Here is a 20,519-nt window from a genome sequence, read left to right on the forward strand (position 1 = left end):
CCCTGAAGGTCCTTCTGATAAAAACAAGGGGAAAAAATGCAAAACATAAAATATGCATCTACCAGATTGATTGTAACACCTGCTTGTGATATTTAAATGCAGCAGCAGCAAATTCTATTGCTGCAAGGAAATACAGAAAGTCCGACAGATTTCACCACAGTCCTTTCCTCTCTTCCTCTTTAACTCACATTACTATGCATGGAGTCTTTTACAACAGTGACAATTAAATCCTCTGTTGGCTACCTTTTATGGCATAATTAATGGAGCTTTTTAATGAAAATTAGTACCGCTTGGTTCTATCAGACATGCTCAGCAGCAACTGCAGTGAGTCCAGACAGATAAGCAGGGCACGCCTTCAGCTCACTAAGACCGAACACTGAATCAGTGAAGCTGTAACATCTTTGTTCAGACTCAAATTATCAACCTCTGTGCAAAATCTGGAGGGCAGCTCTTTACTGAGGAACTAATTAAAAGCTTCTATTTGGGTGCTTTCATTGTTTTAACTTCAGACTTATATTCAAATATCCTCCTTGGTGATTCCTTTTTAGCTTATTGCCAGTGTAAATATCATTGCTGGGTTATGAACGAGCAAGTGAATATGTTATTTGGTGTTAAAAGGTCAAACTTCTCGCTTATCACCTGCAGGGAGAGATGATTTGTTTTTCCAAGATCATTCACAGCAACAAAGGCTGGTGTGTACATCGTGTTTGGCTGAAAATGATTTTTCCATTTCTATTAGTAAATTACCACCACAGAAAAAGAAACAAAACAAGTACATTTCATATGTCATTGAGGCCTGGCGCTGCATCATTGTAGAAAAATTGTGGCGTAAACAGACACTTTAAAGTCTGAGTGGTTTTGGACGTTTTAAAGCAGAAGGATTGTGTCCTTTTCCCTACGTTATCTGGTACAAATTCTCTGTTGGGACGCTGCACTGATCTTTCTTTTCTTCTCTAAATCCTTTCTGAACAGCTGTGTGTCAACCTAGCTGTAAGCATGGGGAGTGTGTGGGACCCAACAAGTGCAAGTGCCATCCAGGCTTCACCGGCAAGACCTGCAATCAAGGTGAGTTCTCTCAAGGTGCTGTGGAAAATCTTGTGCCAGCTGGTTTATTCATAACATGACATTGGAACAGGGAAATGTAATCACATAGGTGTTCTACCACATGGCAATCCTGCCTTACAAAATTTTCTTAACCTAATTAAGTCAGTTATATTAACTTCAAGTTTCTTACCACTTACTTGATAAAAATATTTTCTATCCAACGAAAACTAACCCATTACATTGAGTCGCTGACTCGTGTTGGGTGACAATGTAGCAACAATGAACAGTTGATTGCATTGACTTCGTAACCTTGCAGTCATCCCTCATGCTGACCATGAATGTAACAGGAAGCAGCCAAGAAGCTCTCTGGCACATATCTGAGAATGAATTAACCAAACTTCAGAAAATCACTCACATCAGGAAAAAAACACTTCGGTCCAATCAGAAATAAATAAGGTAAAAGTGAAATCTAGGCTAAGTTTAAGGTTAATTTGATTTGCATGCAAATGATAGGTCCAATTCAGCTAGTTTTCTCTAAAACAAAAATTACATTTTGTATTCATTTCAAATTTGTTTGTTTGAAAAGATTCCCAAAAATCACAAATGAGGTATGTTACTTTTTTCACACTCTTAAAAAGTGGTCCAAGCACAAACCTTCACAGACACTTTACACAAAAGTTGCTAGATCTGCATTATTTATAAAACAAAAACCTTTACTAATTTAGCAGTAACGTAGGGACTCTCAACAGCTGCTCCAAACAGCTGTTGAGAGTTCCTAACTTAGGTATGAGAATATTTTAACTGGATTATTATTAGGAGTGCACCACACAAGCCTGGAATAACAAGAAAAAAACCCATATGAACACCAAGAAACCTCTTCTTCAAATCATCCACAACCCATGCAGGAGAAACAGTGAGTAAGTGGAAGAAGATAGTATGGTCAGAGGAAAGCAAAATGTAGCATTTTTACTAACAATCAAAATATAGCTAGAAAACATTACATCACTATGAGCAGATCAACCACATGGAGAAAAGTGGTGGTCAAAATGTTTTTTAGCAGAGTCAGGAAAGCTGGTCAAAGTTGATGGGATGATAGATGAAACTAAATATGTGGTTGCCCTGGAGACAACCTGTTAGAGGCTGCAAATGACTTGATCCTGCTGTGGAGGTTCCCCTTTCTCCAGGACAACATTTCTAAACATACAGCATGAATGGAATGATTAAGATCAAAGCATATCCATGTGTTGGAAGTTTCCAGTTAAAGTGGTTGCCTAAATCCAATTCAGTATCTCCAGCAAGACATAAACATTTATTCTCCACAGAAGCTCTCTGTCTAATCTGACTGAGTTTAGATAAAAACAAATACTCTTTAGATATGCAAATTTTGCCAAGGTGTTCCCCAAAAAGAGTAAGTGTTACATTTTCAGTAGTCTCAGTTCTAAAAATAAACTGAAAACCATAAATAATTTCCAGTCTTCTTTGCATTATGCATAACTTTGTGTTGTGCTTCTGCAGAAAAGCCTTATAAAATACAAAATCGAAGTTTGCGTTTGTAGCGAGACAAAAATGGGAACATTTCTCTGGGACTAAATATTGCTGGGAGACTCTGTACAAGTATATTGACATGTACATTTTTCACAAGGAGCAAAAGTGAAGGACAATCCCAGCTCCAGAGAAACAGCAGGGTAATCATTGTGTTTTGTGGCTAGAGCAGGAGCCAGAGCCGGTTTTCCTTTAGCTGACAGGAGTGAGGAGCTTTAATCACAGGGGAGGAGGAGCAGAAAGAGTGCTGATTCAGCTCAAATGGAAATGAGAGCGGGCTGTGTTGAACGCATCTTACCCGGTGAAGATAATATCTCAATTACTGATGTGCGATAACTTGGCCTAACAAAGTACAACAGATGCTATTTAAAGTGTCTCTCCTGGTGTGTGTACATGTAGGTTTTGGGTATTGGCAGCTTGGACATGTTTGAAAGCATTGAAGCTCCTCAGGTGGATGTTCGTTGACGTCCGAGCTGCTTTAAATTACCTGTGGAATTCACGCCCTGAGACAGGAATAGGATAGTGTGTAATTAAAAACAAGGAAGGAGGAGGAGGGCTCGTTGAAAATCCTTTCCGGAATGTTCCCAATGACTCATCCTGCATTTCAAGGCTATTGGCAACTCGTCTCTGCGGGCCAAGACGTCCCTACTTTGTCTTGATCTGCAACAAAAGGGAAGAAGAAAAAGGATCCGCATCCCATATTCAGCTACAATAGACATTGTTTCCAACCATTTAGAGCATGTTATCCTACAAATGCGATCCAAGTACATTCAAGGATGAAGCAGTAGAATATGTATGCTGTATTTTCCAGTTCAGTTGCAGACATAGTCAGATTTAAATGTTGAAACTGACTCTTATTGAAGCATCGGATTTGACCTTTCAGTCTGATGGAAGCGGTTTTTGCTTAATTTCATGTAATTCTATTGAAACTAAAATTATTACTAAGACATAGGAGATAACAATTTCTCATTAAAATGCAGCCTCTTCAGACATTGATTCAGACTTCACTATTGATGAGCCAGGTGGGCAATATTTAGAAGTACTGTAAATTACTCATTTTTGTTGCATTAAGTAACCAGGAGGAAAAAGAGTTGCACAGATCTACTTATCTGACCAAGTAAAACCAGGAGAGAGTTTTGTTTATGAGACGAACGATGTAAAATACATATTATCCATCCATATGGTAAATGTTGACTCTTAAGGATTTATTTTGAGTATGATTTTTCAACTAAACAATGAAAACTAAAATTTCAAATAGCGATGTACTGATCAGAGGTTCCTGGGGATTTCCCACCTCTGGTTTCTGTTGTTTTTTCTAGCTTTCCTGCCACAATCAATCATAAATTACACATGTTTGTAGTAGAAGTAACATCACACAGCATATGGGAGAACAGTGGCAATAAAATAAATTGCACTACTCTTTTAAAACAAAGACAAATGATTATAGTTCAAATGGGAAACTGTCTTCTGTGTCTTATAGCGTGATTAGTTTTTTTATATATATATATACAGTATATATATATTTATATATATATATAAGCTGCCGTTTTGTACATTACATTAGAAAATCTAGATCTAGATCTTAACATCCCTAATTTCAGCTGTTTCCAAGACAAATTTGATGCCCCTTGAACTTTTTCACATTTTGCCACATTTCTATCACAAACCTCAATATATTTCATTGGGATTTTATGTGACCAAAGGTTGAAGTGGATGGAAATGTTAGATGAATTTCTGATATTTTCTGAAAAGTGTGTTATTCACATTTATTCAACCCTCCTGACATCTTTTAGCTCTGCCTTTTACTGCAATAGCTTGGAGTATAGATGCACACTAGCATAGTTGTTCGCACTCTTGCAGCTAAAAGGTTGTGTGTTCAAATCATGGCCTGGGATCTTCCTGCATGGAGTTTGAATGTTCTCCGTCTGTATGTTTAAGGTTGTTTTACTGGAGGATGAATCTCCTGCAGTGTTGGTCTCCTCTGACCAGTGCAGGCTACCTTTTTTTGGTAACCGTGTTTCTCCTAAATAACTGGTGGAGGACTGGAAACAATTTGAACATCTTTTGGCTAAATTTCAATATTTGCTTTTTTCATTTAACATTTACATACTTGCGTAAGGCATGACTAATGGTTTTCTGTCAATAGATTCCTTCAGCTAACCACTGGATCTATGCATCTCCTCCAGAGTTACCACAGGCAATTTGACAACTTCCCTGATTGATACTTTTCTTCCTAAGCTTAGGCAAACAGAAAATGTTTTCGTAGGGAAAGGGTCAGTGTTATGGGTATTTTTGTGCACGGGTTATTTTAATGAAAACAATTTATCCACATAACCTTTTCAATTCTTTTCACAATTATGCACTACTTTGCATTGGTCAGGCACAAATGCAAAGTGGTAATGAGATGAGTCACAGTGGTGCACTCAGAACAGTCTTATTCAGGCAGAAAAACATCAACAAATGTTGTCACTGTTAAAACATTAAAACTCTGCATAAATTCTAAGAAGTCTAAGTCATTTGTAGTTTGATAAATGAGTAACAAAACCTGTAGCCATCCCTTGCCTGATTTTATAAAATGAATACTTCTACTTCCGCACAGGAAGTTGCATTGTGCCTTTTGCTCTCTTAATTTTCCTTCCAGGCCAGTTTATTTTAAAAAGAACATATGAATAAATGGATTTTCTTTTAAATATTAAGCCAGTGCATTATTACAAGTTTTCTGATCTCTTTAAAAGCTCATAATTAGAGCCCTTTTGTCCGCCACATTTTCTGCCAATTTTGTAGCTGTTCAGTTAAAAAGGTCGTTCCATGTGGGTTTTATTTAAATACCTGGTGCTATAAGAGACTGAAGTTTCCAGTAGAGAAATAGGAGGGCAATTATTTGTAATAAAGTGGAATCTGTATACATAAACTTGTAGCCACTTAAAGATGTTGTACTTGACACACATTCTTACAGGTTTAAGTAAGATGTGTGGACAGATGCGTCACCCTGCAGGCTTTCTGATTAACAAGCATGTCAGACACCTCTGGAGCATTGCTTACATTAGGCAGGAGCAAACCACATGAGGATTTATTGCTGTTGAGACTAAAAACAAGCCCTATGCTATTAATATTAATTTCTTTCAGAGTCAATTTCTGAGAGATTTGACTTGCTCTTTTAAAGGACTAAATGGGATTTTTAAATCCTCTGAATGGATTATATTCACACAAATGTCCTTATGTTCATCCTTAAACTATCAACCACTCTGCTGTCAGGATTAATACCCACTGCACAACGGCAGTAAAACCCTATCATTCTTTTAAGAAGGCACTTCATCTCTCCAGCACACAGAGGGAGGAGGAGAATTGCTCCTGTCGAACACTTTTTTGAAGATATACGACTGTGCTCCTGCTGCACAAATAAACTCATTACGGGATAATCTGTGCAACAGTTTGGCAGCACGCCCCCACCGCCCATCTCAGCATTTTTAATAAGATAATTATTGCTTCCAGGTGGATTTAATTAGCTGGTGCTGACCTGCTGTTTTGACACAATTGAACGATTTTTCTGGAGAGGGATGCCTCCAGACACCATTCTTCTCTTACATCTCATCCGTCAGCCAGATATGTAATTAATGCTTCTTCAGGAATGTTAGATTCGAGCTGTGGTGTACATGTTCAAATAATTTGCTGTATTATTTTTAGAATATTACGAAATATCTAGATTATTCAGTGGTTTTCTTCTCCAAAGACTTGGAAATGGTTTAGGAACAGAACCTTCTGTGTTACTGTTTTTTTAACTAACCATCCGCTGGTTACAGCTGCAAGCGTTTAGAGAATTGCATGCATGAAATCTATTTATTTGCCCTGTGTAGCCACACAAGTTCATCACAGTCACGTCAAACTTTAAGGCTTCATCTCAATAAAATAGAATGTTGCAGAAAACTTATTTTACTAAAGTAATTTAGTTCAAAAAGTCATATAAATACAACTTATATAATACACATTGTAGCTTCACCACATGCAAAGTGCTATATTTTACGTGTTTATTTCTGATGATTATGACTTTCTGGAAATGAAAAATAATAAATTTTATGTCGCACAAAATTGCAGTATTATACGAGAACAGTAGAAGCTGATTTTCAGTAAAAAAAATATTGTCGTAGTACCATTATGTGGAATGCTGCTGTTCAGAAGTTTAGGAGACCATCATTAACATCTTCCTCAAGAGGGGTGAAGCAAAAAGTAACTGCTTTTTCACAGACTGCTCTATCTATATTCCTAGAATAGGGGAGCTGAGCGGGAGAAAACCCAGAGAATTGTAAAGCAAAGTACACTCAAGAGTTTGTTCAGCAATTGAGCTACAAATTTCACACCAGACACTGCATTGATGCAGGAATCCATGCAAAAGGATTGCCACGGTGAGATTCTGCCTTTTGCAAATATATGAAAAATAGAGCACTAAAATATTTACATAATTATTCAGATTTTATCAAAGTAGCAGTCTCAAGTCTCCATGGTCATGATCTCATCAGCTTGATGTCTGTTACCTTTTGAAGTTTTTTCACATTGTTCTCTGCAGAAACATTAAAGAACAACCAAACGGGGCAAGAGGTCAAAACATGCTCAGTTTCTTGTTTTTTTTAGAGGGCATACCAGGACAGGAGGTGTAGAGTCTGACTGTGTTGCTCAAGACTTTCAAGCCTTTTGTTTTACTGTTTTATCTTGAGGGCCAGAAGTGATTTTTATTTTTTTTTTTGCACCTGGATAAGCAATCTCTCTGTTATGCTGATCACCTGATTATTATTGCTTCCTAGCAAAGTAAGTATGTTTTTACTAACATTTAGGTACAATTTCCATTAATTATAGTTGAAGATTTTGCAGATTGTCTCACTGAATATTAAAACATTCACCCAACATGAGATTCTGAGCGCTTTGATGAAGGTTTTCATTCTAGGAAGCCTAATATTTTTCTTCATCCATCTTCCCGCAGTGCTAACAGCCAGTGGGGAGAACTGTGTGTAGAATCACAATACACAGAAACTATTTTTGGATGTCTGAAACATAAAACTTTCTGTGAGCAGAGTAGCTCATTAATTTTTAGGTAAATGAAACTGCTTAAATTTCTTTAGACAATTAAATGCAGTCATTAAGTAAATATGAAGATAAATGAGCGTGAGAGTGCCTTTCATAGCTAAACAAATGTAGAATACCTCCCAAAAGTATTTATTCCACTTAAACCTTTTCATGCGCTGTCACATAACTTCAGACTTCAATACCATAGGCCAACACATGGTACTTTATTATGTGAAGTTGAAGGAACATATCATATTGGCTTCAAGATTGTTTACAAATAAAAAAACTAAAACGTATGGCTTGCATTTTGAATTTAGCTCCCCTGAATCAATAGTTCACATATCCATCTTCTGCTGCAGTAACAGCTGCAAGTCTTTGTGGGTATATCTCTACCAAATGTCAAATATTTCCAGGAATCGTTGCCCATTCTTTGCTGAAAAACACCTGGGTGGATCGCATCTATAGCCAGTAATTTTCAATTCTTGCCTCAGCTTAAGGGTTAAATCTTTTGCAACCTCTATATTAGGGGTTTTAAACTCCAGTCCTCGAGAGCCGCTGTCCTGCAGTTTTTAGATGTGCCACAGGTACAAAACACTGGAATGAAATGGCTTAATTACCTCCTTCTTGTGTAGATCAGTTCTCCAGAGCCTTGCTAATGACCTAATTATTGTATTCAGGTATGGTGCAGCAGAGGCACATCTAAACGTTTCAGGGCAGTGGCCCTCCAGGACTAGAGTTTGACACCTGTGCTCTATATCCATTTTTCTTTTCTTGGATTGCCTTGAATTAAACTTTTTGCCCCCGTGCCACTTTGAGTTTCCCCATCACTCCTGAAGGAAATAATTCCCACAGCATGATGCTTCCACTAAGGGTTTGGGTGTTCAGGGAGAATTCAAAGATTGTTTATTCCCTCTGTGCCACATCCAGAAAAACAAGAAGCAATGGATTACATTTATACCTAAAATTGTTAGGAGTTCCTATAATTATGCCAATAGTGACTTTGTAAAAAAAAATTCCTAATGTGCAATTATTATTATTTTTTTTTTTACCATTTAATAAATGTACTAAAATTAAAGTTGTTTTTTTAAAATTATTTTTAAGTATTAGATTATATTACTGCAATTAAAGGTGAAGTCACTATTTTTTTTCTCATTCTTTACCAGGAGTTCAGGTAGCTGTGAAGGTGGAGGTATATTCTTACAGAAAACACATTATCAAGAGTACAATCTATAAAAAGTCTCGGAGAATGGCAGGATGGTGTCACATTGATGAAGAGCAGAGTGTGAGCCTTCAGACTGCTTCTGCTAAGGGATTGTTCACTGATCACAAGAGCATCTTGCAGTTAACCACAGGGAGTTTCCTTTGTCTGGCCATATTTGCCCCAATCTTATCACATAATCCTGCAGAATCTGTTCAGTGGGGATTGTTCCAAAGAAGCTGCTTTGTTTCATCCAATATAAGATGTGCATCTTATAAAATGTGTATCCTAACAACATATGCATTTCTATATATATGTACATTTAAATGCAAATTGGAAAATCTCACTATAACTTAGTTGTGTTAAGCGATATATTAGTGACAAAACACATCATCATCCACCTAATGAGCTATGAGTTTCAGTTTTAAAATTAGGGTACTGGAATGTTTTACATTTTTATCTTTCTATTGTACAGACAAGATAAAATGTGGAAGAAAGTGTTTTAATCAGATGTGACCAAAATGAATGTTTTTGATGTGGATATAACAACTCTAGCACTACAGCACATCCCTCAACACATCATCCCCACAGTGAAACATGGAGGCCACTATATCTTACAGTGAGAAAGTTTTTCCTCAGCAGGCTCTGCAATTGCTCTGCACACAGCCCTGATACACCTGCAGCATCCTGACACCTAGCTTAGGATGCTATTCGTAGACTTTAGTTCGGCATTCAATACTATCTTCCCAGACAAGTTGATGGGATCAGGGTCACATCGATGTTGAAAGCTTCTCTCTATCAACTTGACAATTCCCGAAGACAGGCATGTCGCAGGGCTGTGTGCTCAGTCCGGCTCTTTTCCCACAATTCACCCACAACTGCACAGCTATCTATTCCTCAGCACGTTTCTGAAGTTTCGAGATGACTCCATCTTAGTGGTTTTATAACACGCAATAGTGAGACCCTCTACAAAGAGAACCAGTACCTGTCCCAGGGGGGTTCTTTGAACAAGGTGGTACTCAACACCAAGGAGGGTTAGGGTTAACACCCACCTTTTCTCATTCAAGGGAAGGTGGTAGCATGTGGACAGCATCGTTTTCTGGTCAGAAAGGGTCCACAATGCCTGTTCTGCCTCAAGGAATTGAAGAGGGCTGAACTCTCGCCTCAGCTCATCAAGAACAGAGTATTTTAACCAAACTTTTATACTTTTATGTTCTTTTTTATTCTTGAAAACTTGAGCTTTCCTTTAATGTTAAACGTACTACTTGTGTTACCTTATCGTGCAAAATCCCAATAAAATACACAGTAACACAAAAACATCACATTTTGCAGTTGCAAAGTGACAAATTGTGAAAAAAAAAACTCAAACCAAGTGTTGCTTAAAGGTTGCAAAGTTCTTCCAAGAGGTTATCTTATCTTTTAATAGGGAACCACTTGAATGAGTGTGCAGACTAGTCAAAAGGGCTTATATCATCTCCCTGTCACCCAACAAAAGCTGCTGTTAGTTTTCTGCCAGAGGAAGCGATCCTTGACTGACGGATGGTGCGACGGCCCCACAAGAAGGGAGGGGCTGTCATTCCTGAGTCTCGAGTGTTTGTAATCCACCACTGATTTCCCTCTTTACATGGAAACTCTAGTCAACTTTTAAAAGTCCAGTCACACACCGACAATAGATCTTCTGAATCTGTGAGATACAGTTATCCTCTCAGATCCTATTTCACACTTACCTCAAAAAAAGGGATGGAGATGAGAGAAGAAGAAACACAGAGAAGAGAAACAAAAGCAAGCCTGCTGTTTCTCTCATGTCCAGTTCCCACATGTGCAATTGTCTTTTTTGAGTATTGTTTGTCTTTACTGTCCAGGAATTTGATGTTATCAGAGACATTCTAATCTATTGGTTGAAGTTTTCTATTCTTACATTATTACTGTCTCTCTCTTTTCTCCTTCACCTCTTTATGTCAAACAAATGACAACACTCTTATCCATCACATTCCCCTTCTCCCCACTCTAACCTCTTTTCTTATACACAAAGAAGAAACGCTGGACCATTTATTACCCCTGGTGTGGGATGGCCACCTTCCTGTCTTTCTTCCTGTGGACCATCAGCCAGTGGGAGTAGTGACGGAGGGTGAGATTCTTCGATTAAGCCTCCTCTCGGCAGTTTCACTGCTGTCTCTCAGCAGCTTGCATGGAGCAGCCACCTGAGGGGGCGTGAATGTCACTTTCTGCTTTTTTGTTGCTACTTACTGTCGTCCGTGACAGATGAAGCACCACCCAAGAGCAGATACTGAGCTGAAATGCCAGCATGATCACACAGCATGTCACAGTTTCTTACCACAATATATTTTCTTCTTCTTATCACAAAAAAAAATTTTTTTCGGCACACAAAAGCAGTCGCTATCCTATTTTTTTTCTGTCCTCAGAGTAAACCTTGTTTCTCACTTTGTAGAAATTATCTGTATGGTCCCAACCTTTTCTCCCCACCAGAGCAGCTCAAGCATGGCCTGTTTTACCTGGTGTTACCTGCTTTAAAGACAAGTGAATCCCCAGGAAAGAGCTTCCTGCTAATCCCCCCGTCAGTGGAAGAGGCGTGTCGGGAATGCAGCATGGCACACCTCTGTGGGGCTTGACCCAATAAATCAATCCACCCTGCATCGCTTCAGATGTGTCTCCACAGTTCTTTTACCATTCAGTGAACACCCCAAAGGGACTTTCCAACTCGTGGTAGTATAAGTTGCTTTCCACCTGGGGCCAATTTCAGAAGTTAAGCTGTTGTTCTTAGCTGCCTGTTATCTCTCAGTTTTTCCATCAATCTGAGTCTGCACTATTTTGACTGCCTTCTCTCCCCTTGGTCTCTATATATTTTTTGGTTAATATTATCTGTCTCTGTAGAGGTCATTCTGGCTGTGTCTTGTTTGGCTTGTGCTCACGCTCACTGATCTTCCACTATCTGAGAATGCAACTGTTTCAGTAATGTCTCATTTACATTTCTAAGATGTTTTTCAGTCCACCAGGCGAGCAGAGACCTGTTTCTTTGCCATGCAGGCGATGTCCTGTTGCTATGGGGTCTCTGTAAATGCATTAATGAGTGTCCATCGTAACTGCTGTGAATATTAAGGGGCAAAAATAATTAATTGCAGAAGAAAATCCCATGGCAAGTACCGCTTTTGAACAATACAAACACACTTAATTGTATGTAAATGGGAATTCATGTGATAGACCAACAAAAAGTAGCAAAAAATGTGAAATGGAAATAAAATTATATATGCTTTTCAACATTCTTTATAAACAAAAATCTTAAATGCATGCATTTATGTTCAGTCCCCTTAAAGCGAAGGCGTAAGTTCATCAGGAGCTCTGCACTGATTTCTGGATGGACCTTAAACTTAAATTTATAATTGCTACTGAATGGTTTAGATCAGAACATATAATAGGATAGCCTGGTCAGAGCTATTGCTTAAATCAAATTGTAGATTTGTGGCATGATATGGAAATTAGTACTGATATCAAATTTGTCTTGAGTTTGTTTGAGCTACTTTGCAAAGAATATTTTTGAAATGTATTTCAATTACATTACATAATAACTTAATTACAATAAAAAATCTTTTGACTCCGTGACTGAAATATATGGCAAACATTTATTTTTTATTTGTTAAAAATCTTAAAAATGATTTATCCTTTTCCTTCTACTTTGCAAATATGCACTACTTTGTGTTGATTTATCTACAAAAAAAAGAACAAAAATCATTAAACACATAAAAATGTGTGGCCATAGCATGAAAAAAATCAATGACTCTGAGAGAAAAGCATTAAATTTTGTTTTGAAAATCAAAATGAAATTTGAATTACACAAAACACAGAGTCATGTTTCCCTATGCATAGTTTATGTTTGCACTTCCAAGACAAATATTCTTGGAAGTTACAACATTGTTGTAATAATGAAACTCGTATCCAATGCCGTTTCACTTGTTTGCCATAAAGAGTATACATTCCTTATTCTGTATATCCTCTCAGCTTTATTTTGGTCCTTGATATCCTCACTTATAAAGTGATGGTAAGTAAAGCTTTTACATTTTTAAATAGTAGCCCTGTTGTAACAAGTGTTAACAAACTGACCCCTAAGCTGGATATGAAGTATTCCCAGTGATGAAACGCTGCTTTAAGCCTGCTGGCACTTTGTGGGTTTAAAGAGGCAAGCGTTCCAAAGCCTTGTTACAGCCACGGATCAGCCAGCCTGCGCAGTGTCAGTAGATCAGAAACTTCTATTAATAGAAGAGGAGGGGTGTGTGGGTAGATCATAGAAACTGTGCATCTGCTTCATCATTTATCCAGATTAAACTTGCGGTGTCTTTTAAATGGCAAAGGTATGCAGCTTACCCTGCCATGTGTTCACAGTGCTAAAGATGGGGCCATATATAGTGTTGCAAGGGCAGGGAGGGCCAACTTCTGACGTTAAAGGAAGTCTATTTGTAAAGGTTCTGCTGTAGCTGAGAAACAAATGGTAAAATTCACAAAGTGGATAAAGCTGTTTATGTTTCCTAGAACCTGACTTGTTGGAAAACCAAGGCAGGAGAAGGCTCAAAGGCAGCCACATGATTAAACTGACCTTATTTTAACAACAAGTGCTGCTAAGGTGGGCTGAACAATAAAAAAACTAAAACTGAACCGAGGTCAAACAAAAAATGTAACCAGGACCCAAACTAAAACAATGATTTGTGTAAAGATTAGCAAAAGTGAAAAAGAAGCTGGAACTTTACAGGGACAATGAACAAACTAATCAATAAAACAAAGAAGAAGAAAGCACATCCCCGGTGTTGTACATAGTTTTGTAAATCCAATATTTGTTGGTATGCACTTTCTTTAACTTTTGCCATTTGACTTGGTATTCCTTTTAAAAAGTAGTGACATGGTGAAATACATCAAAATATACTCTATACAACATCTGCAATTCTTTCAGGTCTATGTTCACAGCTATTGAAATGATACTGGACAAGGCTTTGGAAAATAAAAAGCCTCATCTGTAAGACTGTGCCAAGGTGCCTTATGAAGGAAGCCCATTTAATTAATTTGCATAGGAGATCTTTTTCTTTGGTTTTCATCCATACCTCATGTCCATAGTAGAACATAGTAAAAAGAAACTAGAACGTCTCCGCATGAGCAAGGGACTGACCTCCAGGATCCTCAGGCTTAATTTTATTTGTAACCCTGAGTTTTCAGTAACAACCTCCACATCAAAGACTATCATTGTTAGCATGACTTGGTAGAACTTTGGTATGATAGGTTTACTGAGTGGAAAAGATTGGATTTCTGAGTTTTTGACTCGTATCACTGGTCTTTACTACTGATTCTCAACATCATGCAATTCTGGTCATAGACTGATTTCTCTGTTCATTCTGGTTAGTAGGTGAGGGGCACATGCATGCATCCTGGAGAGGCCACTAGTCCATCACGCTGTTCCAGAAAGACACACCACTACACATAACCATGCACACACACTCAAACCTAATGACAATTTGGCCAATTATCTTAACATGTATGTTTTTGGACTGTGGGAAGAAGCCACAGTACCTGGAAAGAATAACAGTACATAGAAGAAAAAAAGGCTTAAACCTACTTCAGCTTCCTTTTAAAATTGGCAAGCGAGTCTTGTGGTTCAGTATGAACAAGTTCCGCCATCCAGTCCCTCCTTTAATTCTGTGATAACCTCCAACAAGAGTGACACCATATCCTCCATAAGAAAACTTAATTTTAAAAAGTGCTTCAGGAAAAATTGAAATGAAAACTCTCTCTTCCTGTATCATATACTTTTATACCTGCAGGGTACTCCTTACTTCATCTGCTTTTTTTATAGCGAGGAAAGACTCAAGACATGCTTTTATTAAATATTGATTCCTTTCAGACTGTCCAAATGCACAACACAACACATTTAATTCACAACTAGAGGAATAATTAGGTACCAAGAACTAAGGAGCTACATGCCACAGTGAATATCTAACCAACGAGTTCCGATGTAAATAATAATAATGCTGTACACTACAGCAGATATTGACTTTCGAGTATTGAGAAACAGTTCTTCATTCTGAAGCTCTTATCATTAAAAAGCTGCTTCTATGGTAGAACAAATTAAAAACATGGTCTATACTTTACTGCATTTATAGGTCCAACGAAAGGTTTATTTAAGAAATGTCTGACAGAAAATCGTTGACGCGAGTTAGATTGTAGCATAAATGCCAGAGATTCTTTGGTTTTCTCATTTTTTTTCTTTTCATGCACCTATTTTTTTGAACATTAATAAAATTAAAATGTTGATGGTGAACAAATGCTATTTTTGATACATTTATTATATTATTGCATTAAGCTATGAACCAACAGTAAACCTTTTTATGGGATCTTAGCACAAGCAAGTGTTGATAAATAAAAATGAATTAGCTTAGTCAGAGACTTTACCATAGAAAAAGACATTGTTTATCATCTGACCTATATACACAAAAATACCCAGGAATGGAAGTCATTAGTTTGGGACTTTTAAAATATTTGTTTAAATTGTTGTCAATAAAATATTTTTAAGCAACAGTTTAAAATTTATTGTTTTAATCATCTAAAGCCCTACAGGGTCAAAATTATACATGGGCTCTGATATGTGGACACAACAGTCCCAAGATTTGCCTTATCAAATTGTAATTCAGCAAGTTTTTTTACAATTTTGTGGCCATAAATGAGTTTCTGGCATATTGTCTGGGTTTTGATCACCATACAGGTCAGAATTTCATGTTTGCCTTCCTTTTTCTCACCAAACCCAGTTTTGATTACTCTTTGGACTTTGACACCGTTGGAATATATGACTATGTGCAAATTGCAGCATTCTGAAGTTCAAGAATTTCAAGCTAATCCATCTTTGTGTTATCCACTTTGTGAAATGCATCAGTATAGCTGATAGCAAAACATCCTGTTTTTTTAAATATTACATTTCAGTGGGATCTATAGTTGAGGGAAATATGAGAAACTATAAAGCTCGTTTATAATAAGAACACTATGACTTGTCAGGAGGAGCAAAAGTGCAACTAATACTTTTAAATAATCCAAGCGAAGCAGCTTACATAACACCCTACTTCGAAAATGCTATTATCAAAAACAGACACTTATAATGTTCTTAATTATATCTGTGGTTGACAAGTGAAAATGTCTACTCCGAGAAAAATATAACAGCCAGGATATGGTTGAGCATTTGACAGGTGTTGCTCTTAGAGAGTACGTCTTTCTCCCGTGAGAAAAACTGTCAGCATCCTTCCCTTGTCTGATTTCTGTAGGCTGCTGGTCCACTGTCTTCTGCAGATGTGCAAAAGACAGTGGATCTGTACATATCTGTCAAAGAGTGGTGGTCGGTGAGGCTGATGTCTCCTGGAGTCATGGTGACTCATAGAGTATAATGCAGGTGGTGGGATTGCTGACAGTCGACACTGGCTTTCTGGTAAATCATCAAAGAGAGAAGTTCAGGGCCTGTTGGAACATGGTAACACCTTTACTGCCTTTAAGATAACCCCCACTTCTAAAGCACACACATTAACGCATATACAGACAGACAAAAAGACAATGTCTGACCCACATACAAATGCAGGGGGTGGTTTGACATAGTCGACCCCATCACCTTTGCCCCTTGCCTAATTTCAACCTTGTTTAGGGGAGGGGAGTTTGTCTCCTCTTGTCCATTTACATTCTGTCTGTGTCTGTCTCTCTCTCTCTCTGTCTGTCTGTCTGTCTGCAGACCTGAATGAGTGTGGGCTGAAGCCGAGGCCCTGCAAGCACAGGTGCATGAACACATACGGGAGCTACAAGTGCTACTGCCTAAATGGCTACATGCTGATGCCTGATGGGACATGTGGAAGTGAGTCTCTCTCACATGCACACAAATTTTATTCTACACTTGGGGTGTACTGGTGTGGGTATTTACTTTCTCTCTTTGCATAAACTCCTCTCTTTCCTAACCTTTATGTACAACCATGGTGTGATCCATGATACAATAATGCGTGCACAGTTATTATACTTTTTCCTTTAATTCATAGCGGTAAATTAAAGGTATAAGTTTGAGTTATTGACTGCCATACACTTTTTTGTGGCTGTCAATAAGATCCTGGATTATTTCTATTTGAGAACAATTTTTGTCAAAAATGGTTCAACTCAGTTAAGTTAGTTGTTTCCTTAAATCTTCAGTTCAGATCAGGGTGATTGCAGAAAATTAATGTCCCCTGCTTTATCTTTCTGAAATCATATTTTATCATAATTGACCTGTTGTCAATGTGCACTAAATTCCTGTTTGGAAAAATATCTTAAATTTGATATTTTGTAATCATTAAAAGCCCAATATTAACATGCTGTTAATAATCATTGTGGATGTATGTGGATGTCTGGTACTGCAAATGCTTGCACCATTGTTCTTGGAAAGTTCTTGCCCTTGGTGATAAAAATGTATTTTTCTGCTAGTGTAAGGGCCCTGACAGCAACCCTGCAATCCTTTGATAGACTGTTTTGATTAAAGCCCCGTGTTGATCTGCTTCATTATAGCCGCTCCTCTCACGGAAAGCCTCCTGTGAAGAGCCCTTACAGCGGTAAAATGAAAAATACAAAAGAAAGTCTTCCAACCCTCTGGTGAATATACAGTTTTTATTGGACGCCATGAGGTTTTCCTTCATAATACGAGCCGCTGCCTGTGCACATCTCCCATCTCCCGCAAGTTCAGTTTCCCCTGTGATTACTATTTCTCCACACATTTTCAGTTCAGGACTATATGACTGCTGCTACCTCTTTTTAATTAGCTCCATTTTTAAGATAAGATAAAAAAGAAAATTAATTCTTTTGCCTTATGAAGTCTGAATTGTTCTCCACTTGAGGCTATGTGAAATTAGTCTAGGTGTTGTTTTTGTGATGGTGTTAACCACCTTGCTTTTCGTCTTTTCTCTCCCTGCTGTGACTTTGATCAATGGATCGCCGTGGCATTTAATCAGCCCAGACTGCCTGTGTCATCAAACTGTACTCCGGGGAGCCTGAAAACAGCCAAAGTCGCTGCAGCAGCATGAGCCCTGCTTTTAATTTCCTTTTTAGGACATGAATTTATCAGGGGAGCCCAAACCATTTCTGCTCTATTATATTATTATTTTGGAGGGTCTTGATCTTCCCTGTGTGAATCAACAGGAAATAGGCCGTACCCTGCCACAACAATACGGTGAAGATGGATAATCAGACTCTCAGTGTAAGAAATGATCAAAGGGCCTGAAGGAGGGAGCTTTGAGCCAAGGTGTGAGCACACAGCAACTGCTCACCAGAGGAATCTAATGATGGCAGTGCTTGTGTTGTTCTCTTGGCTGCATCCGGGGTCAAGCTGGCAAATATCAGAAAAGGCAGACGAGTGGCACTGCTCTAACAAATTGGTCAGAGGATAAAAGAGATGTGTGTGTGTATGTGTGGATATGAGGGAGTGGAATAAACTGTTCCTCTTTGAACCCCCTTGTGGCACATGCTTGAGTTAATATGTGGTTTGCTTCTTTTTCCATCAGACGCTCGGAGTTGCGCCATGGCCAACTGCCAGTACGGCTGTGAGGTGCTGAAAGGAGAGGTCCGATGTCAGTGTCCGTCACCGGGCTTGCAGCTGGCCCCAGATGGAAGAACATGTGTGGGTGCGTCCCAGTCTTAATATATCCTCTGGCCTGAAAACTGAGATGTTGCTGATAGACTCCTGTCTACCAGCGACTGAGGTAAAACTGAGTGGGTTTTTCTTAGCTTCTAAGTCATCTGAGGAAAAATTCGAACCAATAACTTCTTTGCAAAATAAATGCAGCCTACTTCCACGAATTTTGGAGCTGCAAACTTTCAAACTACCATCTCACAAAGCGTCCCTCCTCTACGCCTTTCCCATTCAGCTCCAGCAGACTAGTGGTAGCAGCAATTAGCAAACACCTGGAGGAACTTTGAGTTTGCTGAGCTTAAGCTACTTCTCAGTCCAATATTCATTGGAAACGGCTTAATGGAGAGGGACTGTTATGATGATGTGCTGAAGGTGGAACGTCAGAAATAGCAAGCTTCTTAAAGAGACAAAGGCCCAATTTCAAGGTGTTAAATTGCAACACCAAGTTTTTTTTAAAGTCATTTTTGATATATACAACATTTTTATAACAACTGAAGATAACATAGTTATTTGACTGCTTTAAAATGGCACTATTTGCTCGGACAATACATAATTTACCTAATGCTTTACTAACAGAACAAGCATCTCTACATTTTGTGTAAATAATCATCAGTTTCTCTGTAAATAACTGCCCATATCATAAAACTGCATTTGAGAAAACGATTTTGACATTTATGATATCAGAGTTTAAAGACTGAAATCCACTTCAGTCTTGGTTTCTATCAGACTAGCCTTGAGCTTCAGCCTCAGAGAACACAATCTGAATTGACACTAAATGAAGGCGATACATGAGTTATCCACTGCACCTAAAATGACTTCTCACAACTTTGTAACAGAACTTGCCTTAAAATGTCTTAACAATCTCTTTTGAAAGCAAAGCAGTCAAAGTGGGAATATCTAAAATATTTTTCTGTTAATTTTTCTTCCCCTTGTCAAGAATACTATAAATCTATCACTGCTCCTGCCCACAGAGAGATTCCACTCCTCTTACAGTCTGTCTATTTCACAGCAGAAAGGAACCAGTCCTCCATTCATCACAGATTTTTTTTGGTGCTGCAGCTTAGATGGGTAACTTAACAGATAAGATGTGTGGAGGGTGGGGAGGAAGGTTAAAGCAGTTAACCTATGTCAGTATTAATACCTTGGTTGCTACAGTGTGTTCCTTTAATATTGCCTTTAACTGCTGGTTAGATATTGTGTGGGCAGGTTTCTCAGGCAGACATCAATTTTGGAAGAATGACAAAGGGAAAGAGAGTCTGGAGCTCTAAGAAGTTGAAGTGTGGCTTTACATTAGATGGATCTTATTTTTAGGGTGATTTTTGCCATCTGTCTATGGAATGCAAGTGAAAATTAGCCTATTGGCTAACTTTGATATTGACAGAAATGTTATTAATGTACACTGTAATAGAGAAATGCATTCAAATTCAAAGCATTTTGGGGTAATTTCTATATAACTATAGATTACAGGATAAGGAATATTGCAGGAATAATAAATAACTTCATTCAATACAAGTTTTTTCAGATATGTCATTATTTTGCGAAGCACTGGAAGACTACCAAAATTGTCACCAAGTTTGTTACGATGTTCACACACAAGCCAGAAACAAATATCACCCAAACCTGCAATGAACTGGAATTTCCTGAACACCAATAATTCCCTCAATATTAAATTTAAACATTGCTGCAAGATGGCAGACTGGTGACCAAGAACTCTTTGGTTTTAAAATCGATGGCTTCAAGTCTTACATGCAGCTGCCCACATTGCCAAGTTACAAAAACATCTGGAGAAAAATATAATGGCCAGATAAGACAATGATAGAGTTATTTCACAATGAGAAGATGTGTGTGAGAATGAATAAAGTTGATTCTTCCACCTTTGTGATGTAGGAAGCAGCACCTTGTGGGGTAAAACCTGGACCTAACTGGGTGTTTTAACAATACAATGACCCCAAACACACATTAAGACTTTTTGTGAGGATAAAGCAAGCTTATAGGAATCTTTTG

At 38.1% G+C, this 20,519-nt stretch overlaps 1 protein-coding gene across 4 annotated transcripts in view; it reads left to right on the forward strand.

Moving 5' to 3' along the window:
• The window catches only part of npnt (nephronectin), a 58,222-nt gene that overhangs the window by 22,160 nt on the left and 15,543 nt on the right, over nt 1–20,519 (forward strand). For 2 of the 4 annotated variants that reach the window (XM_014471293.2, XM_023334357.1), the window contains 4 exons: nt 973–1,065; nt 10,872–10,967; nt 16,602–16,721; nt 18,388–18,507. In XM_014471293.2, the coding sequence (XP_014326779.1) occupies nt 973–1,065; nt 10,872–10,967; nt 16,602–16,721; nt 18,388–18,507 (429 nt within the window). The remainder of the gene's footprint in view (nt 1–972; nt 1,066–10,871; nt 10,968–16,601; nt 16,722–18,387; nt 18,508–20,519) is intronic. The other 2 variants (XM_023334358.1, XM_023334359.1) reach the window with 1 other exon arrangement.

The sequence above is a fragment of the Xiphophorus maculatus genome, chromosome 5 (genome assembly GCF_002775205.1).
Source record: "Xiphophorus maculatus strain JP 163 A chromosome 5, X_maculatus-5.0-male, whole genome shotgun sequence".
Taxonomy (NCBI): Eukaryota; Metazoa; Chordata; class Actinopteri; order Cyprinodontiformes; family Poeciliidae; genus Xiphophorus; species Xiphophorus maculatus.